Source organism: Dromaius novaehollandiae, chromosome Z (assembly GCF_036370855.1).
Source record: "Dromaius novaehollandiae isolate bDroNov1 chromosome Z, bDroNov1.hap1, whole genome shotgun sequence".
Classification (NCBI taxonomy): Eukaryota; Metazoa; Chordata; class Aves; order Casuariiformes; family Dromaiidae; genus Dromaius; species Dromaius novaehollandiae.
Genome location: NC_088132.1, coordinates 57690772 through 57715791, shown reverse-complemented (window position 1 = coordinate 57715791; position 25020 = coordinate 57690772). Strand labels below are relative to the sequence as shown.

Genomic DNA, 25020 nt, shown 5'->3' with positions numbered 1-25020 from the left:
TGTTAGAACTAAAAAGTGAAGTTCAGCTTCTACTGTTTTATAGACTAACTTTGTGCAGAATGTCATCAGATGAGGAGAAAAGCACAAGTCCTGTTTTGCCAAAAGACTCAGTTCGTGGCAGTTCTGTTTCTTCAGATCTTCAGGTAGGAAAGAAACAGCCTCATTTGATTCTGTATGGCATCTTTTTTTTTTTTGTGGCAAAGGATAATTATGAGGAAATGTTCAAACTAACTCATGCATCTTTTTTATATTTTAGGTGCATGGGAAAACAATATAAATGTTAGTGAAAGGAATCAAATTAGACAAGTAAAATTTGAGAGTAAAAATTCTTCACTTGGATTTGTCTTTTGTCCATGTCACAAGAAATTTCAATATATGGGAGAAGTTTCATATAACCTTAGGAAACTGATTACTGACAGCTATAAGTAAAATAGTACAGTTTTCTTTGTGTGTGTGTGTGTGTGTGTGTATTACTTTTTATCTGTGTGTTAAGTCTGGTAGAGAAGAGTAAATTTGACACAGTAGGATAGAAACCAATTATTTCTGAGGGATGAAGCACAGCTGTATATTAGGCTTCTTAAACAATATTGTAAGAACGCTTTTTTTTTTTTAATGGCTCCCCCCCGCCCCGCCTTGGAGTAGGATTGTGCCTAAGTTGGTGTCTCAAAAGAAACATAGGTTTTTTTTTCCTGCATCAAATGTGCCAAGATATACTGGAATTTTAATGGTGGGGTTTTTTTGCTTTACTGTGCTCAGCATTCTTTTGAGAGCATGTGAAGGTATTGGATAAAGTCTTTATCCCATTGTCTTGAAAGAGGTAGAATTTCATCATTTAACAATTGGCTGTTGCCTTTTGGGTAGTATTTTTTCCTTTGATGGGATTCTATCCAAAACAGGCTACTTTTGCACTAATAATTTTTGCTGTTTGTCATGTAGGAATGTGTACCTACCTTTGTCACCCAAAAAGCAATGGGTGCAATTGGTGTATACAGCTGAAGCACTGTTAAATTAACTTTTTATTTCTGTGGATTGACTTTGTCCCTTTTAAACTACCTGTTCAGGGGGAATTTTGTTTTCACACTTTTTCACATTTATCTTGTGGATAAGATTTCTTAATCTATATTCATCAAAAATAGTTCATCTGTGTTTCCAGTGCCTTTTGTAGTTGGAAAACAGGCTGAAGGTGTTTGAGCCACTCTTTTCCTGTTGTTTTGTTATCTTGACTGCCATCCAAAGGACAAAATCCATGCAACATCTACAGATTTTTAGTATCATTTAAGAAGGAGGGAAAAAAAACAACTTCTAAATGCTTTTGTGCCCTTTGAAACACTATTTATTAAAAGATACCTGAGTTCTTTGTTATTCTGAGATCTCATAGAATCTAAACTACCTCTATAGGAAGCTATGGATGTGCATTTAAAGTGGTAGAATACAGTAGTGTGCATGGTTAGAACATTCTAGGATATTCCTATAAATTTGCTATGAAAACATCTTTATGGGCAGAACTTGTAGAGGAAATAAAACACCTATTTCATTGGAGTAAGAAGTCTGCAAGTTTTAATACCAAGGCTTAATGCCAAGGTTTCCTTGCACAGATACCTATCTGTATCTCTTTGTTGACCTAGTTAACAGTAGTGGCTGGTTTTCTGAATATCAGCTTACATATTAAAGGTTCTTATGTATTTGAGGTTTGAGCGCATCAGAATATATTAGACAACAATTTGCTTATCATCTTTTGGTCTTCACATAGCATGCAATATAAAAAGAATTGTGCTCATATCAAGAAGTTTAAGTAAGTACTTAGTAAAATTACGCAATATGCATGGCCTAACTGCAGATGTGTGTTAGCTTTCTTAATTAAGCATGTAGCATTATCTAAGGGCTTGCATGTATTTTACAGGAATATTATCCAGTTCTTACACACAGTAAGAATATACATTGAAGAATGGTTCCCCATTAAGTAAAACCAATTGAAGTCAAAATCTGAATCTGGATTTACTTTCGAAATCCAGAAGTCTGGATGTAAATAGTTCACTCTCTTGCTTGTTCTTGTTATTTCCGCACTTTTATTTCCTTTAGGGGCTAAATCTAAAAAACTGATAATTTGTTGATTTGCAGCTAACTAACTTTTACATGGAATGTGATATTTCCTTACCAAAAGCATATGCTATGCATACTTGTTTGTAACCATATAGCTTCATATATGATTCCTTGGGCTTTTAATTTTAGCATGATAGGCTAGAAGATGAGAAATGGAAAGTTGAAAGGAAACTAGAATTCAGTTAAAATACAAAACCTAGCTTCTTCAAATGTTCTCTGGTTAGTTGAAACCCACATAAATGTGAGGGTTACATTGAAAGTGTTAAACCATTATGCATTTAAGCTGATTGATTCAACAAAGTATTACATGTAATTGGTACATTTAAACTGATTGTTTCCACTCTGACTTCTTCCAGCTTGAACAGGAAAATAATTTTTCAATTCACAATTGGTTTCTGAGCCTTGAGCACATTAGGATGCTAAACTGAACTAGTGAAATAATATTAAGTGAAGAAAAAGCTACTGCTGGTGTCTTGGTGTAATACTTTCAGACTATGTTGTTTCCAAATGTTTTAATTAGTGGCTTTGATCACTAGGCATTAACCGCTACTGGAACTTTTTTTTTTTATTACTGTTGGAATGGCTTGTATAATGTTTACGCTGCAATACTGATTGTTTAGTTTCACGTTGAACTCTAAATAGTTCCATTCTGAAAATCTGTTTAATTAGGAAACTTCAAGAAAACATGAACTTACTTGATTTACATTGGCATGTAGTATAAAGCCATATACCAGTTACACTTGTTCATAACTTTTTAAAGGGCAAGCTTTTATATTAGTTTTATACACACACCACCACCATGACTATATAACTTAATAAATATGTAATATATGGTGAGAATAACCATATCTAATCTGAAGAAAATATTAGATAATCAAATGTGTTCTGATGGTTGGCTTTATAACTCCTCCCAAAGAGACTGTAATATTACAGAATGTGAAATGTGACTCTCTGCTGAGTAGCATCTTTGTCATGGATACAAAAATACTTTTTTTTTTTTTTTCCTTCTCCTTTGTGGTAACAGTGATGCTCAAAAACAGTATTAGGTGACTCCTAATCTGGAATCTGTTTTCATACTTCGTATTTTTTGAGGTGCCTATTATACTATCTAATTTTGGCATCTAGCAAATCTTCAGGTGTAACTACTGTATCTAGTAGTAAATGGGACGTATTTCAGAACATGAAGTAACAGAGTGATAAACTATTATAACTGACTTCTAAATATTAAGAAAACAGCTGGCTTTTGCAGTTTTAAGGCAAATTCTTTTAGTTTCAACCATAATACAAAATAATCTCAAAAATTATCTAAAATCATTTTCACTCTTTCCTTCCTCTGCCTAAGTTTTGGAAACATAATCATAGCTTTATAACTATTTGTCCCCATTTTGTGACAGGATGAATATGAAGAGCTGCTTCGTTATGCTGTAGTGACTCCAAAGTTTGAACATCATGTCCCGAAGTGGACAGAACCTGCCTCAGAACTGAGAGCAGGTGACAGGTATTCGAATGTAACAGATGATGTCATACACCATAAAACTGCAGGTAATATGTGCAAAGCTGTGAGTTGAGTTTACAAGAGCAATGATAAAATTTTATGGATAAAAGTTTTCTAATAGCTTTTGTTTGAAAAGAATGTACAGTTCACGTATAATACATTTGAAGAAGAAATTTAGGAAGGTATTATGTTCACTGAAGGTTCTCTCTCGATAACATAGCTTTCAGGTGGTAGTGTTCATGTGCTGACAGTTCTTTGTTCTAACCATGGCATAAAGTGTAAAAGAAATGTTTAAGGTGGTTGGTGTAATAATGCAGAAGTTGGGGTCCTCACTTAAAGTATTCTTTACAGAAGCTTGAGAGTTCACGGCTGGTTTTGCTCATACCTGTGCTGCCATGATAGATAAACGTGTGTTTAAAGGATTGTTATTTTGAAGTAAGAATTACCTGAAATGGGCTTTGTGTAATGGCTAATCAAGTCACTGCGTGAATGTCCTTCTGAAGTCTTTTAGTTCAGTTCAATAGTGCACTCTGTTCTAGTTTTTGTTACTTGGTCTTTAAGAATTTGTAAACTTTATGTCTTGTGATGCATTGTGATGACACTTCAGAGTAACAGTGGTATTTCTGGTTATCACTAGCATTTAGCTTGAGGAAGTTCTGTTAATATTGCTTTAGAAGAAACAGTAAACGATCATACCTGCATTATTTCTTTAGTAGGGAATTTAACTTAAAGAAACATGAAGAACTTACCTTAAACTAACTTCTGTTGTTCAGAAGGTCTGTCATTTCATGATGAAAATACTTACCTACAGTTTTCTGTTACCTAGTTTTCTGTATCCTGTCCTTAAGGGAAGTTGGGACCTTTATGCCAGGTCTGCCTCTACTATTTAGAGGAGAATGGGGTGTAGAAGTGGGTGGATCATTCTACAAAGAGAGATTAAGTGCCTTGAGGCGATATGTAAACCTGGTGCTAGTTGTCTTCACTGGAGTAAATGTTGTTCCCGGCTGATGTATGCAAGAGTTCTTGGCCATGCTGATGAGAGCTAAATAACCCTGTGCTAAAAGGAATTTACTAGTGCACTTGCAAAGGACAGTGCAGACACTGGCAGAAGTTTATCTCATACTAGAAAGAACCATGACCAAAAATAAGTACATATTCTGAAATTGTGCGCTTTTTTCACTAGAATATACAGCAGCCTTAGTGAGCTATCGGTTGCCATTTAGTTAATTTGTGTCAATACATTATAGCAAAAACTAATCTAGAAATAGTGTTCTTAAAACAAGAAATGTGATTAAAATGAGGAGAGCAGTATTGGTTATGCTCTGTGTGCTTCCCTTCCCACAGTGAGTGTGTGCAGTGGAATCTAGGCACATTAAGGCCCTCAAATCATTACCTCCCTCCAATATACCATAAGGAGAAATATTTTGTCATTTTATCAGCCATTGGAGGAACTTAGTCCCTCTGGACATCATATCTGTAACTTCCCCTCTGTGCAGAATTACTGTAGTTGCTTCGCTGAATATCAGACTCCTTTAGGAAATGTAGAAGGCATGATGTTGCCTTCACTGAAAGCAGGAGAATAGTGGTTTGGAGAGAGAGAATGTTCTGTAATGGAAACAGGATCTGGAATTGGAATGTGAGTTATTTTAGAAAAAATTCTGCTAACACACGTTTCAAAAGTAGCCTATGGAACTTCTGGTTTATGAATTTCACACACAGAAGTTTATTAACTTCATCTAGTGTAGTTATGTCCTATGTGAGAAGTGTGCCAAGACTGTATAAAAAACGTGATCAGTAGAAGTTGTCGATATTTTGTACTATGGCAATTATTCCCAAATAATCAAACATTGTAGAAAAAATTCCTCCGTAGTGACAGATATTCCTGCAACTCCTAGAATGGAAGCAGTTAGTTATGGGTTAAAAAACAAACACACAAACAAAAATTATGATACAAATTGTTTTGATTTGGGGAGAAAAGCATCCTTATTTGTTGTATCAGTAGGTCAAGGTAGTGAAAATTACAGCCTGATAGATTAAACTAAAGGTTACTACTAAGCTATCTATGATGTCTACAGCCAAAGAATGTCCTGTGGCTGGTAGGTTGCCAGCATTCAAATGCTATTGCAAAACTCTAGATTCCAAGACAACTGCTGGAAACATTTCTGTGCTTGAGAAATTTCTCTTAGAAGATGAACAGAACAATTCCAAACTGAACCATTTGGAACAACATTATCGAGCAAATCCCTATTCAGATGTTATCCACAGAGTCCTCTAGGCTTGTACAGGTGGATCTAGGTTTCTGGGTAATCATATGATTTTTCTTCAGAATTATAAAAGTATACAGCTGAGTTTTGTCATTCAGTTTGAGTGGAACTGTATTTTCTAACAGAATACTTGTGGTGCATGGTATTGCTCTTCATAAGGAAGATCAGAATCAAAACAGTAGACTACAGCTTTTTTGGGTAGGTCATTGTACATATTCCATTTGTGCTTTGCTGTGTCTCAATACAGAACTTTTTGCCAGCCCTGTCTACTGTTTCTGCTACCTCTGAGAGAGGGGTTATCTATCTTGCATTTGTTTGGATCCCAAAAACATAGCTTATCAACTCTTATGTTCCTTTTTACTGCTTAAAGTTGGACAACAGAAGTGAGAGGACAATATTCCTTTCCCTTGGTTTTTCTCTTGAAAGATTTGAATAGAGTTATCTTTTAATATACTTGGTATTACCAAATAAGAATAGTCATTTGTAAGCTGTAGTTGCCCTAGCAGCAGGGGAAGTGCTCTTATACTTGATGGTTTATCAAAATTTCTCATTGTATGTATATGGCTTATTGTATGTGTATGGCTCATTATGTAAGCCAGCTCTTCCTTTGAGTTGTAGACACTCATATGTTTGTTTTCTTTGCAAAGGGTAGCACAGTGCAAAATATAATTTGCCATAATTTTTAAATGAAAATTTTGGTTTAAAAATAAAAAAGGATGTGCTCTTGATCTGCTATTAGAGACTGAGGCAAGAAAAATATTTACATGGCCTCCATCATACTTCTACTAACTACACAGTATTTCAACTTGTAGAGCTCAGCTACTTTATCAAAACAGAGGTTTGCTATTCAAAATGTCACTACCTCCTGTCAGTCTGGGAAGGAGATGTCTTGAAACAGAGTTGCAGATCTGCATGCAATCTGTTTATTGAAAGAAGATTACATTTTATTTTAACTTTAGAAAAGGATCTGACCAAAACATGTCCAACTCTTTTACAGAACCTCCAGTACTGATTAAGAGTGACTGAATATTTGAGTGGTATTTGTCACAGGGTTTGTTTTGTTTCTGTTTGTTTTTCGGGTATGGATGATGCAAGGCATTGGATGAGACATGGAAATATAGACAAAAACAAGCTCAATATTACACGTCTGATACTGGTAGATCAGCAGGTTGTTTCAAGAGAACAGTCTTAATTTTTTTGTTCAGCTCCATTCTTTTGGGATTGCTACAAGTTCATATAACAAATCGGGCTCTTTGACATTAGTTCTTTTCCTGTCCTGCTACAATGTTGTGACTGTGTTAAAATACTAAATCATAAATTATCAGGGTATTGTTCTGTAACTTTGTAGAACAAAATGCATGTCTGTGCTGTGTATAATGTTAAGACGAAAAGTTCACTCTTCTACAGAAATTCTCAACACTTTTGTTTTCTTTTCTTTTTTTGTTCTCCACATGGTTTTGGTATTGAGAGGGCAATGGAGTTGCCAATGCTACGTGATGCCTTCTCAAATGAAGTTGTGTTTGTGGAGTATCCTTTGGTAATACTTCTTGATTTTATTTTTTCATCAATTTTTTAAAATTGAGGTGACTATTTTCAAGAATTTGACTGCCCTGGTGGTGTATTATGACTGTAGAAGTCCAATTACTGGTAATCTTCATTTGTTTCAGTAATTTTAATGATAAATAATTAACTAAACTTCACTAAAAGCTTCCAGTCAAATATGAAAAATAATTAGAATGAAGCATGCTGTGCTATTCAATCCAATGTCCAGATGCTTTTAAACTTTGAAACCTAAAAATTTAATTTCCTGTTCTTGTTATCAGTCTGGTTAATTAAATCTGAAAACATTTAAGACTGGAGCAATAAAGTAGCAAAGATGTGGAATGGTGACTCATACCCAAACAGTGGGAAAATTTTTTCTCTTCAGGCTATCAGTCCTTCGTATTGAGCCATTAAACTTCTGAGAGCATTTTAAAAAAATTCTGAAGATTTGAACAAATTGCTACCTCCAGCTTGGTCCAATCATAGCAGTTTATGTATGAGGAAAAAAATTGTATAATCTTTCTAACCTTCATCTATTAAAAAGAATAAAAGGTTTCTGCAGCACATTTTGAAGGTCAGAAGATAGAAGTATTTGGTGCTTTTTTTTTTTTTTTAATTTCCCTGTGGTGCATAAGGAAATAGGAAGTTATTTGTTTTTAGTTTTTATGTCCAGAAATACCTTGACTACTGAATCTCCTAACTGCAGGCATCTTTCAGAGATGAGCTGAGTAGGAGCTACTTGATCTCAATTAAAATGCTTGGGGGTCTTTTATTACTAGGAGTTTCTTCCAAGCATTCTCAATGCCTGTTTCACTAAAACTCTCAATAGTGTTTTTCATTCTGACAAAGAATTGTTAAGTCTTCAACTTCTTCTAAATGTACCTCCTGCTGAGAAAACACAGTCTGATAAATTTTGGGGGAGAAGGGAGAGAGGAGGCTATTGGTGAACTGAAAAAGCTTTTTTTTTTGTCTCCACTTCATGAAAACTGATTAAAATTGTACATTAGGAAAAAGCTGGCCATTCATGCTTTTAGGAATTGGAGTGAATGAGAGCCTCAGCTGTATTCTGCTCTGTAGATAATTATGAAGTTCTTAAACATATAAAACTATGAGATCCTTTATATACTGTAATGCATATATTTTCTTCCCTGAAAATTTTATCCTTAAAAGGTAGTATTACCTTAAGTGACTGTATGTCACTTAATATGCCAAATACTTACAGTATCAGCAGAAAACTTTAATCCATAGTGTGCATCTGAAGCATAAAACTGCAGATGTTGATGGTTTACATGTAAAATAGGCATGCAAATATTTTATCTATTCAGTTTGAGCAATAATGTGACATTTTTAACCTTAAAAACTAGGATATTGCTTGCATGCAAATTAAAATAGAAATAATACAGATTCCTGAAAAATTCAGCTGACTAGAGACAACCCTGGAGGTCACGTTGCATGTTTTCACCTAGGCCTAATGCTGAATATGATCAAATTCCAAATACATGCTTCTTGATTTACTGAATAATTGTATTTTTTTCATTATCTATTATGAAAGAGCAAAGAATTCAGAGTTTAGGTGTCAGGTATTCCTGAAGGCACTTTTAGTATGCTAGTATAAAAGTTGCTGAGCAGTTATCATTCAGTATAAATGGAAATCAATATTATATATAAGGGTACAGCAAATCTCTATTTAAAAAAAAATTTTGCCTAATTTTACATCTGAATGCTGCTTCTATGCAAGTCTGTCAGAGCGTATTTACTTAACGAAACCAGAAAAAGTCAGATATTAGAGGCACACAGAAAAAAGATCAGTAATACTGAGATAACGGACATCTAGAAAAACATGTAATTTCATGACCTCTTCTGTAAATAAAAATACAGTCTAGAGGTATGTTGAAGAAAATACATGTGGGTATTATTTTAGAAAGTACTTTCTATGTATTTTCTTGCATTTATCGTATCTGAATGGTTCCATGTCCTTGATAACTTGGTGTACTGTGAGTGGCATCATGTAATGAAGTAAAGGAACAGGTGATAAGAATGCCTTTAATATGCACACAACTGGGAAATTTTGGCAATGCTACAAGATCAAGATAAATTACACAGGATGATAATACAGATATGTAACAAATCCACTCAGTGGATTCAGAGAAAGGTATGTCCTGTGGCAAACAAGAGGGAATGAAGCTAAGTTAGGACAGTCTGTCTTTAGGGAGGATTAAGGTGGGGGCTGGGGAAAGATGAACTTGTAGTACTATAATCTAGGACAGTGACAGCTGTCAATCTAGTTTAATATCCTGTTTTTTACTGCTTACATTTTTTTCTGTTTCTTTCTTTCTGAATATCTTGTGAACTGTGCAGTATACACTGGATATCTTTGCAATCCAAACAAATAATTAAAAAGAATCCTTTGTACATTTTACAGCAGTGGCAGAGCTGAAGGAGCACTGCCACAAAGGGATGGGAACAAGTGGTGAAGGACAGAACTGGGAACACTTGACAGTAATAATGCTGCCAAAATATTTTGTACTATGAAACCCCAGCCAAATTCTACACTGAAATTAGATGGCCAAAACTACTTGAAATACATCTATTTTAATGTTATGTTTTTTACAGTCCTATACAGACACTGAATATTTGAATTCTGCCATTACATAAGCAACATTTCTCATTTGCATGAGAAACAATGACAAACCCTAGATGCCAGTCTTAGTATAGTGGTGTGATGGGGAGTAATCTACTTTTAGACTTCTGCTTATGTAATGGAGTGTGGAATTTAGTCTAGAGAAATGGCATGTTAGATAGTGCTTCTTCAGGTCAGTCTGATGGTAAGTTTGATGTGTATATAACATTGGAAGAAATGCCAAAAAAGAATGTAACTCTGCCTCTGCATCACAGCTCATCCTTATTTCCTTATTTCGGAGCATCGGTGAGGTAGTTTCATTGAAAACTACTTGCTGGGAGCCAAGACAGCTCTTCTGTCCACGTGCTATCTCACCTCCTTTGTCAGGAGACTTAATACTCCCTGCAATGGTTTGTGACAGTGGCTGTAAAAGAATGTCAATCATCAGGCTCAGAGCTTGGATAGTGTTAAGCTAGAAACAAAGATTTCCAGCATCCACCGAAAACACTGCTTTGTGATGAACAGTCCAGCTTATCTCTGCTTGCTTGTACTAGAAAGCAGTACCTACCCACTATGAAACCAACTGTACAGACAATATTCATTTTCAAAAATGAAAACTAAAATGTTGGAGTTTTCCTCTCTCCATTTATGCAAGAAGGAAAGTGTTCTTTTAAAATTGTCTTAATTGTGATTAATACAAGGAATTTGCTAATCCCTGTTCTTCCCAAATTTTCTTATAATCTTTCAGCTGTCAACTTTAATAACACATTTTCCATAAGGATCAACTAACTGTGAAACAATATTTTAACTACCTGTGTTCAGTTAAATGTGAGTTCATTTAGTTTTAGTCCATTTTCTTATCAGTGGAACTCAAGCCTGTGTCCGTTAGTTTCTGGGCATATCTTAATTTTTATGGTAGTCGTAGTTAGTGGCACCACCTGAAAGTAAGGCCTTATTGTGTAAGGCACTGCATAAATGCATAGTAGACATTTCCTGTCTCAGAGAGTTCGAAGTACAAATACATGAGCAAATTAAAGGGTGCAAGGAAAGCAGCATGAAGAGTTGAGCTGGGGCAGAGAGGGGAGAAGGGGCCATGCAATGGGTGCGGATACATACCAACGTGAAAATACACGCTACACTGGGCAGCTGCAAATACACAAGGATATACAAACCACTGTCCTGGGGAGTTTACAGTCGCTTTGAGGAAAATGGCAAAATTTGTAGATTTCTAATATGAGATGTTTACCTAAAAGCAGTCTGTATTAAGAAATAGACTTTTAGTTTTTGGCAAAACTATTTTCATGGTACTGGCTGTAATCATCCTCTTTTACATGAATGACCTTAAAAGTTTCAGTTTTTTAAGGGAACAGTAGTTTTGATTTGACTGCTGTTACAGTGCAACTACTGGTTTAAATATAATTATATTTTAGAATCTTGAGTTGGGTTCAGCTTGTTTTACACAGGAAAAGGAGAGGTTTGGTGGCTTTTTTTTTTTTTTTTTTTTTTTTTTTTTTTTAATGCCTGGTTTCTGACTTGCATCCAGAATTCAGACCAGTTAGGCTTTCCAGAGTATCAGTCCTTGCTCTTTGTTTCATTTTTAGTTTTAATGTCAGTGAAGAGGCCTTGTGAGGTCAACATGGAACACCTTTGCCCTGTTCTCTCAGAAGACACTTCTTCACAAGGGTCTGCATGCGGTCAAAGAGAAATGAATGAAGAGATAGTGACTGAATTAACTGTTCCTGACGAAAAAGTGACACAAATAGAAAGCATACTGGATCTCTGGAGCGGAAGTCTTAAGGTATGTATTTTGTATTGAAACCTTAAGAATAACATACAGACGTCAGTGCTTTATCTTAGAATAAATGATAGTGCAGGTAAAGTTGTCGTGTGATTGCATTGGGAAATGGTGGGTTTTGTCGTGGAGTTTTGTCGCTGCTCTTGTTGTTTATTGCATGTAAGCAATATCTTGTACAAGAGCTAAGGACCTTTGGAATAACTTTTTCCATTAGGGGTATTCAGTTGTTATCATTCAAGAGTTCGTTATGTCAGGCAATGCTTATAAAAAGCCTGCATAGTGAAGGCTTCACTGTAAATATTCATGTCCACTTAATCACTGAGTGTTTTAAGATTAAAAGTTTGGGGAGGAGAGAATAATTTTACTAATTTCACTACTGCCATTCCTTTAACTTCTCAGACAAATGTTCTGACTGAGTTGAGAAAATGGAAACTTAGTTTTATTGAACATCACAAGCTTGAAATGAGACAAGAAAGAGAGAAACACGCTGCACATGTCAGACAGTTGAACAATCAAATGGAAAACCTGAAAGAGTTGCTACATACTTATGAAATCTCTGTTGGCAGAAAAGATGAGGTAATATTTCAATTTCATAATTCAGTTGTTTTCTCTTTTTAGAAATCTCTACATTGACTCATTTACATACATCTTAATTGTACTTGAACAACAGAATTCTTCTTGCAGCAAGTAAAATGGATAAGTATAATATTTAGACTGAACAGTAGAAAAAATAATCATTGCTAATGATGTATTAACAGTGGAAATTTAATAGATGTCATCTGTAAATATTTTGCATTGTTTGCTTTTTTGAAATCTAGGGGCTATTCTTGTACTTTATTTGCTGTTACTTTCATGAGAATCACAGCCGTTTGGATGAGTCTGTTAGCTCTTAGACTTCAAGAGCTTTTAATTTTGGCAAGATTGGATGGGTTTTTCCATATTTCAAATGGACAGCAGTCTCCCAAATGTTTAGAGAGTCTCTATTTTGACAAATTCTTAGGATTGTAGGTTTGTGGTCTTTCAGAGAGAGTTTTTTACTGGCATCAACACCAACAATTTTGGAATTATGCAAAATTGTGGGTGTGGATGTAAAATTGTGACAGCCCTGCAGTCACATAACTTAATTGGATCCTCTTATTTCTGTCCTGAATTTTTAACCTTCTACTTGAGAAAACTTAATGGAGTTCAGATTATTAATTCCTCTTTTCATTAAAATAAATAAATAAAGTTTTGCACTCTGTTGTAGAACACCCATTGAAGGAATTAAAATGTGGAGAAAGAATGAAAGGTCACGTTCCATGTCCGTTTGGGAGATTTTACAGACTAAGCAAATACAAATGTTGTAACATGATAAGAACAGGAATACCACAATATCATTTAACTAGTACACGCATTCAGACCCATGATTATTTCAGTGTATACCATTCTAACCTACTTAATTCTGTTGAATATTATTGTATATCACTCATGTTTAACGTGTCATAATTCTTGGTGGTACTTATCTGCTAGCAAATGAAACAATTTCCTTATGCAGTTTTACCATTCTGCTTCTAAAATTCTTTTTACAAAGAATGATTTGACTTAATGGTAGGTGCCAGTACTTCCATGTATAACAGCATGGTCATCAAAACTGATGAATTCTGACTGGGTGATGAATTCTGACTAAATGACTTAGTTTCTTACTCTCCCATTGGATCTCTTTTGTGAGATTTCTCATGCTTTTAAATGGCAAAAATGTATTAACTAACAAACAGATTTAGGTCTGTTTGCAGTAGCGAAAGCTGATGGTTTATGCTAGTATATCACACTATTTCAAAAAAGGTAATAAATTATTTATACTCAGTTTCTTTGCTTTCTCTTTCCTAATTGAATTGTTGACAATTTATGAAAAATTATTTCTAATTTTAGATCAATTCAGATTATTATCTACAATATAAATAAGTCATTTTTATTCTGAAACTGCAAAAAGTTAAAATTAGTCATACTTAAGCAGAGAAAAGTAGCTTAATTAAATTAGATATATTAAAACACAGTATTATGAAGAACTCATTCTTAAAAACTAAAGACAACTCTGCTCTGCTTTAAATGTGTCAAAATGTCCTTCATGTGTTGCTGGCTCTGATATTTTCACGACCTTAAAGAAACCAAGCTTTTGCCTAGTAGCATTTCTTAAATATTCTGCAGATTACAACTAGAGCAGCGTGTATGAAATTCTGTATCAAAACTTGGCGGTTTTGAACTATTTGCTACATAATAGCTTTGATTTAAAGCTAAATTTCATTTTGCATATTAGTAATTTCAATGATTAATAGCATATAACATCATAAAATACTGTTCCTTATTATCTTTATGCAGCAGTTAGAATAACTGTAAATGCAAGTAACTCATTTCCCAGAATTTGTCAGTGTTACTCATTAGTGTTTGTCAGATGCAATTGAGGGGAGACTCTAGCTGAAGAGACTAGGCACAAATGTAGAGAACAGCTCAGTGATTTGGTATAACCAATTTACATCATGCCTGGACTAAATTTTAATCAGTGAACCTCAGCTGTTCCTGTTAATACTATTTATAAAGTATTTAGAGGTTGGTGGTTGAAGTCCTCAGTTACATTTTCAGTCCAGTATGCCATCTTGCTTCCCAAATGTTTGGATTCTTACAGGCCTCTGGATGATATCTTTCATGAGACCTTTTAAAGAGGATAACAATTCTTAATTTGATTTTTTTTTTCCTAGTTCATAGCAATTCTTTAGCTTGCTTATTCTGTTTAGAACATGGAATAAATTTTCTGCAGATCAACAGTTGTTTCCTTACATTTTTGGCCAATTAATACTGCACTAGAGCAAACTTTTAACAATATAAATGATAGCTGATTCACCAAGCTGTTTTTGTAAATAGATGATTCTTCTGACCTTATACTACAGTAACATTTGATTATAAGGAAGTAGAATGAAATCCTGCAGACATTGCAGGATGAAATGACAATTCAGTTGAGTTTTTCCTAAAACTACTCAGTGAAAGAGTTTAAGCGCCACAGAGTTGAACTCTGATTGTTTTTTGCCTGATTAGACTAAAAGGAAGATTTAACAGAAAGCTCCTTCTAAAAGCGAATGCTTTAAATGACAAATAACTGATGAAGGGAGTACATCTTATTTTATCTTACAAAGATTATAGCTATTGAAATAATGTTTATAAATAATATTTTTGCAGGTAATTGCTAACTTGACTCAAGCTTTAGAGAAGCAAAAGGAGAGAATAGAGTTGATGAGAAAATTTATGCTGTGGCGGATTCAGCATGTCGAAGCCAAACAAGAGGTATGTGTGCAAAATAAAAATGCGGTGAAAGCAGAGCCTCTAAACTTAAAAGGGTCAGAGTTGCTGATGTTCTTGTTAGAGCCGGAAGAAATGACAGTGTTCCTGTTTTGATGTTTTTGACAGTGTTGAATAACAGTTTGAAAACATCAATTCCAAAAAGAACATTGCTGTCAGAATACCTATGGATGAGGAAAAAAATCAAACGTCTACTTTTTTTAATACATATATATATATAGATAGATTCAATTATTGTGATCAGCTTACAGCAAATCACTGTGGTTTTCTGATCCACACAGAGGGGCAGCATTTTCTCTTTTCTCTCACTCTGATCTTAGAGTTTACTAATTACTAGGAGTCTGGTTTGGGAATTTACTCAACTTTTTCTTTTTTTCTAATTAATTTATGAAAAATTAATTTAATTTTTTATATATATATATATATATGTTTTTTTCCTAAGTAATTTATGCTAATCATCAAGGATCATTGTGACTGCAGGTTTTATGTGGATTTTGCAGTGGCTCAAAATGTGCCATATACCAACTTAATAGCTTTGTATATGCATGCTGACAGCACGTGTGAGATGGTTGTTTAAATGTCATTAAAATAAGAATAAAGGGATTTTTTTGTTATCTAGGAGTTCTCAAATGTATTTTCTGTAGTGGGGACAGTAATACTCATGGACAGGTAGGCAGGGGGAAGAATTGAGCTGTTCACGCAATGTTTGTGTACCACTTCACTGTGGCACATGTAGCTCAGTTTAGGCATATTCCTCCTGTGATCTGTGTAATACATTGCAAAACAATCATCCACACTCTCTTGAGTACTTAAGTTTTCAAAAAACTTGTATATAATGCGGTTATATTTGTTTCCTAAGGAATATGCAAATAGAATAGCAGACAGACAATTCCAGACAGCTTTGATGAAGAAGGTATGGGCAGCATGGCGCTCTCTTAGTGAAGCAAGATGGAAAGAAAAAGTAGCAAAAGCCTGCCAGTTAAGGGCAGAAGATGTCTGTGTTCAACTCACTAATGATTATGAAGCCAAACTTGCAGAGGTAAGATAAGGTTTCTTTTTTCATTCTTTTTGAACATTTCTCCTGCCCTGCCAAGTATCTCTTTCTCAGCAAACTTGAAATACATGAGGACTTTCCAGAAGAATAGCAGAAAAAAGCTCCAAGCACAGGAGGAGATGTGAGGAGATCTAAGATCTCTACTATGGAAGTTCACTTTCTAGATGTAATTTTTTTTTTCCTTTTTTCCATTAACTGATATAAAATGATGCTGATCAGCACACACAGGTGAAGAAAACTGGACTCTTCTTGAAATGAGATGAACCTCTGTTTGCCCACCTGTAAAGGGGATGCTGTTTGTGTCCTAATAGCATATTGTTAATATTTGCTGTGCATTGGGGGGCCTTCTTAAAGAAGACATAGTGGAAATAAAAGGCTATTATTGTTATGAATGACCTTAATTAGTACATAGTTTTTTTTCTATAATAGCTACTCCATTAAAAGCTGAATTTAAGTTTAGCTTTGCCTTTGCCTTGCCAATTAAGCTTATCAAGGTATTTTGAAAATTTTTAAAGGTGAAATCAATTTGTCAAGATGTATATAGGTACCAAGAGTAAATTAAAGTAAGTTTTAAAATATGCATTTTAAAAGCTGTATATTTTAGCAAAAAGTTAAGCCTAGAAATTTTAAGAATTTGCTTACTAGTTATAGTTGCTCTGAAATAAAATCTCTTAATTTTAGTATGTACAAGCTTAGGCATTTATTTGATAAATTAGAGCTTGAAGCCCAATTTCTAATGAGTGGGATTTCTAAAACTGTGTCCTGCCAAACAGTAGGAGTTTTGTTCTGAAATCTTTTGAGACTCCTACCTGAAAATGCTGAATTTTGGAAAATGCAATAAAGGAAAATACAATCAGAAAGCAGTGAATTACAAGAGCCACTTGGTCTGTCATTTCTCAGTATTTTTTTTCTTTTTATAATGGCTAGAAAAGTGAGATCTCTGATAACTATTTGAGTGTGAGATGAATGGTCTCCTGGGAAAAATTATTGCTCTGACTATTGAGAGAATCCAAATTACTGATGAAATTCAGCAAGTTAGTTGCCTAACTTCTAGACAATAAAAACTGGCAAGATAAATTTCTGTTTAGTTGGTTAGGATCCTCCAGTCCTTCTGAACCCATTCCAGTAATCTCTGTGCTTTAGTATGAATAATGTGCTCTAGTAGAAATAGATGGCAAATAACTGTCTTACCTGATGAACTAGAGATTTTGAAGTGAAAAAGCTCATCTTTGTAAAAGTAGTAAGTGGCTTCTAACGTAATTGAGGAATATACTTGTGATTTGCATTCAGAAGCACAAAACAGCTGTTTCCTTATTCTCTTTTGTAGCTAAATGCTTCTTTGGAACAGGCAAAAGCTGAGATTCTGCGACTGCACAATGAAAGAGAACAGTATGAAGACACCATGAAGAAAGCTTTTATGCGTGGTGTATGTGCTTTGAACCTGGAAGCAATGACCATGTTTCAGGGCAAGGACAGTAGGACAGATCCTGGTCAGTACAAAAGCTATAATCTGGTAGTGTTTTTAAAGGATTCTCCCCTTTTTAATGTGAGAGTTTATGGCAACACACAGTTGATCGATCTGTTACTGCTTTTTAAAAAAAGCCCAGTGATTGTTAGGAAATAATTTGGTGCTGAAATTTGTACTGTTTTGGTGGGGGCAGGAGGGAATCCTGCAAAGCCCTCCTCTGTTCTCTGGAAGCTTATGGTGTACAATGAATATGCTTTTCCCAGACAGCATTCCCTTTTTTTCTTTCTTAATCTTGCCTAATAATGCAAAAAGGGCAAGAAAGTCTCCTAGGTTCTGCATTTAGTAGGAGTGCTCTGCCAGTACAGGAAACACCAGTGCAAGTATTTCAGCAAAACACTTGTAAAACATCTGCAGCTGTGCACGAAAGAGCTATACTCCATTACAATCATCCCCTCAAAGTGAAACAAGGTACAGCAGTGGAAGTAAGTAAAAGCAGAATTTGGTCCCGTAATAGATTTGTAGGAAGTAAGTAGATTAATAGTGTGCAAGTATCTCAGCCTTAAAGGGTCTGTAACACTTGGTGCCAATGGTGATGATCAAAAATCTGCCTTGTTGATTTGCTGATGGATTTGGGGGGTGGGGAGGAGAAGATATTTTCACTTCTTTATGTATTTAAAGAAGGGGGCATCAAAGCCACAGAATTAATATCCCATAACTAAAAACAAACAAACAAAACCAAAAAACACTGCTTTGTTAAATAATACTGATCTATGTTACTTGACTGGTCTGTAATTGTGCACTGATCCTGTCTTCACTTAAGCTTACTGTGTGTAGGTATGTATATACAAAAAATGTTAAAAATATATATATATATTTTTCACTCCTGAAATCATTGTGTTACACCTATTTCCTTCCTTATTATATTTTTCCTGTTCACTTTGTGAGCAAATTTAGATGCATGTATCTTAGGCAATTTTAGTGATTTATTTTTCATCTAAAATAGAGACTGATTTGAAAACAAACTAAACAAAAACCTACCACATGGTGACACTCTAGTCTCTAGAATGAAAAGAATACCATTATCCTAGCACTGCTGATAGTATCTGCTTTAGAAAGGGAAGAGTAAATGAGAATACATCTTTCCCTTAAAGAAGTATGTATTCTGAAAAAACATGCTGAAAGTGCTTGAAAAGGCTGTTGAGCTTAGGTGTGCAGCTCTGACCTCCCCAGGAGAGGGGCACTGAAGGACAGAAGCAGTCTGCTCTGAACCCCAGTCTTGGTCCCCACCCAGACTGGGTGTTGCACAAGCTCCAGCTTGGCCTGACCCCCCCAGCTGCTTGGGTGGTCTGGAAGCTGCAGTGCCCTGCGTGTACATCTCCCAGCCTGCGGGCAGATGGGGCCAGCTGGGTGCCAGCAGAGTGTCCCAGCCCCACAGCCAGGATGCAGCCAGCATACAGCCCTTGAATGTGGAGATGAGGTGCTGCTGGGCATGATCTGTGGCTCCCCGAAATTGCAATATGTTCTCAAGAAAGTCAGAATAGCATTTTATGCTACTGACAGGGAGACCCTGTAAGGACCTCACGCTGTCTCAGATGTCTAGTATGGTACAGCCTTCCCTGCTTTGTTGCTGTCTACCTGGACTGGAGTTTGGCCCTTAGTGCAAGAGTAGCTCTTTCCCAGTGGATTTTGTATTGGTAAGCTGTGTTAAGAATCTTAGTTCTTTGCACTACCACTCTGCAACAAGTGCACTGGCATAATGCAGAAATTAGCCCCTTAAAAATTTTATTTTCAAGCCTCTGAAAAGAAAGTTCAAATACAAGAAAGCTTTTTTTTAAATATATCCCTACAAAGAACAGACTAATCCTTTTAATTAGATTACAGAGAAATCCCAAAGGAATAGTAAAATCTTACTGTGACTCATCTCTATCCCCCTTAGGGTTTGCTAGATTCTGTGCTGATCCCATTACTTTGTGTTTAATAGATGTCGGAAGTAGGAGAGAAGATAATGGTACCAGTGTTGCAGGAAGGCTACCTTCTTCACAATATAATCCTCCCTCACCACCACCTCCAACAGCAGCTAGTCTTCAGCCGGAAGACATGGTGAGTATGTGGCTGGAATAGAACTGCGTTCACTGGGGATGAAAACTAATTGCCTGCGTTGGCACTTTTTAAACATAAATGCAATAGCCCATGAGTTGAAAGAACTTAATCTGAGATTTAAAATGAAACCTACGAGTATGTTGAGACTGCACTGTGTAAACAAAGTGGCTGTGGCATGGTTTTTGTGACTCGCTGTGCTTTCATTAAGCTGTTTTTTCTTCTAGTAAAAAATCATCAAACTAATGAAGACAAGATCTTTGTTATAAGCAGAATTTGCTTCCAAGGATCTTTTTTTTTTTTTTGGGGGGGGGGGGGGAAGCTCTTAGGAGCTGTTTGCAAAGAACCTGAGCTTAAAAAATAGAAGTTACCTTGACTTCAAGCTTCTTTTTAAAAAGCATAAGTATATAGACACTGCTGGAACTCAACTTACTGTCTTCTCATGTCAGCTTAGCTTGGTCATTATCCAGTAGCTTGGATGTTTTGGACCTGCACTGGAGTCATGGTGAAGATGTCATCACTGTGAAACAATTTCATGCTACAGTATAGGATAGAATAGAGAAGAAATGCTTTCCTCTCCTCCCAGTTTTTCATTCCAATAGTATCAAATTTTACTAAGTTTCTAACATCTTTGACATGTTTTAAGTTAGCCAGAAAACAGGGGGAAAACAGTTATCATATCTGTAAAGAAGTTAAACTTAGCAGGGTAATTGGAATAATCAAAAGATTGACTAATTAAAGAGTAAAACTGTATTTTCTGAAAAGTTATTCTTTGTAAACTGATTCATTTACAGTTTTCTACCCACCTGGGTCATGCCAGCACTTCTCAGACCAGGCTAGATTCTGATTCTCCAGTAATCATCGCTAGCACAACTGCAGGATCTGGTCTGACATCAACTCAAAAACTGGTAACATGCTGAAATTAACTTTTTAATTTTTTAAGACATAATTATAACAAATATTAGTTTGGATATCTTCTCCCAGTTTTTTCAGAGCAACACTATGTATTTGAGGAAATTGGCCTAGAGTTTACATGAAGGGGTGAAGAGAGAAGCTTGAAAATGCTCATTAATGTTAAGGAAAGGTCATTTATGTTAAAAGCAGTTTAAAATGATTTGGGGGGGATGGGGGGGGAAATATGTGTGACTACATAAAATGAAGAATAGGAAAGTGTACGTACACTTACATACAACACAACAGTAACAATCAGTGTTTCACATGATACCATTTAGTTATGGAAGAAGTCTGATTTGCTTTGTCATCCTGCTGTTTGCAGTGTCTCTCCCCTTCCTTCCTTTGTACTTGTTTCTAAACTGTCCTTTTTACTTTTCTCCACTGTTTTCTGCATTGCTCTCCTTTCCTTTTCCCATTTGATACAGTTTGCTACCATCATCAGAGAAAGACGCAGCATTTCATTGCATGGAAGCTTTCTTATACCTGCTATGTCACTGCTAGAGAGACCTGCCAGTGATGCAAGTGCCTGCAGCTGTCTCTGGTATATGCAGCCAGAGAGCAAAGCTAAACTATGCATGCTGCTTGCTTGATTAGATTAGGCTTATTCCCTTCAGTGTAATGGTCACTTGCGCTAAACACTGTCTTTTACTTAGAATGGAGAAAGGATAGAATAAACCAGGTTCAACTAGGTAATAAATTCAGTCCTGTAGAATGTAACTGAATTACCAATGATGTCCCATGTTCTGTTCAGGCACGTGGCTAATACATTTAAGTAGCTACACTAGAGCATTGTAGATACTATATTTAGAATTTTTACCAACTAACATCTAGTTTATTTGTAGCCCATGGCGAAAGTAATAACATCTGCTCAACAGAAAGCAGGAAGAACAATCACTGCTCGAATCACAGGCCGATCTGATATGGGACAAAAACCCAGAATTTGTAGTAGTTTAGCAGTGATGGGAGTTGTTCCACCCATGAGTTCAGTCATTGTTGAAAAACATCATCCAGTTACTCAGGTAAGTCAGAATTATGCTTGCAGCACTATTCTTTTTATATATGGTAGTAGTATTTTTAAAAAGTGACCACAATGAAGAGAGACTTGACTAGGCTCAGACTTGAGTCCTGTTTTAAAATAATAAGCAGTAGTGTCTTTGGACTGGGTAGAAGGTATAGCACACGTTGTAAGGAGAGGAAGTAAATATTGCAACTTTAATCTGTCTTGTTTCTGTAGTAATTATTTTAGAGGTCGATTAGTCTTGGCTTTCTCCATGAGTCTACCTCTTCAGGGAAGTGTTGAGTTGGCTGTCATCACCTTGCAACTTGCAATTTAAAGACAAGCTTCACCAAGTGTAGGGAGAAGAATGACTGGACCAAAGGCAGTAGAGATATAGGTTAGACTGACAGGCTGAGGGTAGGGAATTTACTGGAAGAAATTAAAACCTGAGCCCAGAGGCAACAAAAATTCATGCTGTATTTTTATTCTTACCCTGCCCCACCCCTTCCATATTTCCTACAGAAAACACTGTAAGGTAAGTGCATTAACAGGGTATGAAAACAACATACAGGAGGGCTGTAAACAGTGGCCTAAATGGCTTATGCAGTCACTACATTTTCTTAGATCGATCTGAGCAAACTTTTTTTTTTAATGACTGGAAGTGTTCAAAACATGACTTAGTTGAAAATGTTTTATACTTTAACCTGTAAAGTAGTATCTGAGTCTTCTGTAAGCTATTTAAAAGTCCAGCTTTTCCTGAGTGATAATACCAGAACAAGCAGAGATACTTCAGATCCCTTCATTCGAGCTGAGGGAGTTGCTGGCATCTGTTCCTTTGAGGGATGTTCTGCTTTCAGTCGTGTGACACTCTTAGAAGTATATACCATGTACTCTTCTTGTAAATAAATGCCTAATTGGAATTCAATCAGATTGAACTACTTCTTTCAAATTAATCTGATAGTGGAAAGAGCTTACCTTGATTAAAAGCAGTTGGACTACTGTTTATTACAGTAACTACGCTAGCTGTTTCACACTTGTCAAGGAAATGCAAACCTCTTCCTTTCAGAGACCAATTTAACTTCCTTGTAACAAATACTGAACTTAAAAGGAATGTTGGCATGATTAAATCAGCACTACAGAAAAAAAAATGCAAACAACCTGAAACAAGATTGAGGTGATACAAGCTCAGGCTATCTAGTTAATCAGAAGTCTAGCACTTTTCATTTAGTATTCTAAAAAGTATCTATTACAGATGAGGAAGGAAAAAAAAAGAAAAATCACTCATACCTTTAATGTCACCTTATGACTTTTTTTCTTGAGAAGTATATAGATCACATCTTTCTATTTAAACTACAGCTCATTTAGAGCTAATTTAATGGGAATTTTTTAATACTGTAAGTGTTTTGTTGTATCTGATTACATTTCAGCAGACCATATCGCAAGCCACTGCTGCTAAATATCCTCGAACTGTGCTCCATGCTTCTGGTTCTACCACTGTGAGACCTGCAGGGCAAGCTGGGCGAATGCTTCAGAGCCAGCCTCCTGCCAGTGTTCAGTCAATAAAGGTTGTTGACTGAGTGAATATCTTACGCACGCAAATCTTTCTCACTGGTGGAGGGTTGTTACAAAGGTACAATTTAAAGCTCTTCCCAGTGTTTTCAGACTTGACATAGCAAGGCCTAAAAGGTGTATCATGTTTTTACTTTTTAAAAAAATTTTGTAAAAATGCTTATAGTAAGCATGTGGAGGGGGGGGGGAAAGACCTTGAAACGTTGTTCTACCTCCAAACTTTTTGAGAACTTATTTTATTAAGATAAACACTTTATTTAAGGAATCTGTTGAACACTTTTAAATAAAGGATCAAATATGACATTTTTGTCTGAAGCTCTTTTGTTTAGTTATAATGTTACTAATATCTACTTTCAAGTGAAAATCAGATTTATTTTAGTTACATATGCTCTTAAAGATCCTATTATAACTTCAGACCTAAATTCTACATCAAACTTTAATGAAGAATAACAAAGGGGTAACCTTCACAACCAGGATGTGATTTGGTTCAGGTGAGTTACCTAATTCAAATCGCTAAGCATTCTCATTTTTCAAGCCAATGTAGGAATTGATGCTTACCTGCTGTAGATCTAAGAATTTGTGATTTATCTTAGATCCCCAATTTCAAAACCTGGGGGGTTGCCTACCTGTTCTTCACTCTCTTGTAGAAAGATGTTGCACACAAGAGGGCAGAGTTAAGTTTAAGACTTCAGACCAAGTATAGAGGTTATCATAATTTTTAATACAAACAGTAAGGTTCAATGGAAAGTAATTTTAGCTTTAATGGAAAAATTGAAATATTGCCTTGTCTGTCTGTACGTAGCTAGAGCTACTGCTGTTTTGTTATAAAAGAGACCAGGAAGATAAATATTTACATAACTTTCTAGATGTAAAATATTTTCAATAATCTAAACAGAAGGCCTTTAACCATGTTCTGAAAAACACTACCAAACATTAATTCAAGACATGAACAAGAACTAGGTAAATATTAATTTCTGAATATGCTAAGTATTAAAATATCAAATGTCCTTTTTGAGTATGTATACAAGGATATGCCATGACTGGACAAGCTCTGCAGCCAGTCACAGATGGTTATAGACATGGCATTTTTGTGTATTTTCACTACATAAATCAAATGCTTAAGAAGATGCGTTTGTTCCAGGTCCTAGCACTAATCAAGGGAAAAGCCCTCTTCAGACAGGAAACCTATAATCCTAGCACTAGATTGTATAAAAACCTGAATCCAAAATGAGGCCAGATGCCAATCTATTTCTGGAACTGTTGATTTATACACATAATTTTCACTTATTAAATTTAATTTCTTTCAGCTAGAAAACATCTCATTTATATTTCATGTCAAACAAAATAGCTTAATTGTGCAGTTCCAACATGGAATTATTATAGCAATGTTATGTCAACTACAGAAATTTTCAGGGGAGGGAAGGGGAAAAGAGGAGGCCTCTTATTAACAGTGTAGTCACAAATAACCAGCCAGCCGTTTGCTCTTGAAAGCTGTAAATTATTGTAGGGCAAAGCATGAGACAAACAACTAACCAGCATTTCAGGAGTGCAAGTTCTTCTAGCTTGGAAAAAGTTATACAATCAAAATAGGTTTCCAAAAAAATTCTTATTTGTATTTTGAAAGGCACTTTCCATCTGGCATGTAATTCCATCATATATACCATGTTCCCTTGATGAACTCATGAAATTGCACATTTTCTGGACTCCTTGTCAGTGCTACTTTCAGTTCTGATCTTCT

At 35.5% G+C, this 25020-nt stretch overlaps 2 protein-coding genes across 10 annotated transcripts in view; one reads left to right on the top strand and one right to left on the bottom strand.

Moving 5' to 3' along the window:
- LOC135323438 (centrosomal protein POC5-like) overlaps nt 1-23583 on the top strand; it is a 27269-nt gene extending 3686 nt beyond the window's left edge. The window contains exons 2-12 of one of the 5 annotated variants that reach the window (XM_064502824.1): nt 44-143; nt 3495-3642; nt 11623-11819; nt 12216-12392; nt 15024-15128; nt 16003-16182; nt 17525-17687; nt 19647-19765; nt 20557-20670; nt 21592-21735; nt 23141-23583. In XM_064502824.1, coding sequence (XP_064358894.1) covers nt 60-143; nt 3495-3642; nt 11623-11819; nt 12216-12392; nt 15024-15128; nt 16003-16182; nt 17525-17687; nt 19647-19765; nt 20557-20670; nt 21592-21735; nt 23141-23290 — 1581 coding nt within the window. In that variant the 5' untranslated portion in view covers nt 44-59 and the 3' untranslated portion in view covers nt 23291-23583. Of the gene's footprint in view, nt 1-43; nt 144-3494; nt 3643-11622; nt 11820-12215; nt 12393-15023; nt 15129-16002; nt 16183-17524; nt 17688-19646; nt 19766-20556; nt 20671-21558; nt 21736-23140 lie in introns of all 5 variants that reach the window. The other 4 variants (XM_064502823.1, XM_064502822.1, XM_064502825.1 and 1 more) reach the window with 4 other exon arrangements.
- LOC135325149 (ankyrin repeat and death domain-containing protein 1B-like) overlaps nt 22178-25020 on the bottom strand; it is a 34170-nt gene continuing 31327 nt past the window's right edge. For all 5 annotated transcript variants that reach the window (XM_064502831.1, XM_064502830.1, XM_064502829.1 and 2 more), the window contains one exon: nt 22178-25020. In XM_064502831.1, the coding sequence (XP_064358901.1) occupies nt 24962-25020 (59 nt within the window). In that variant the 3' untranslated portion in view covers nt 22178-24961.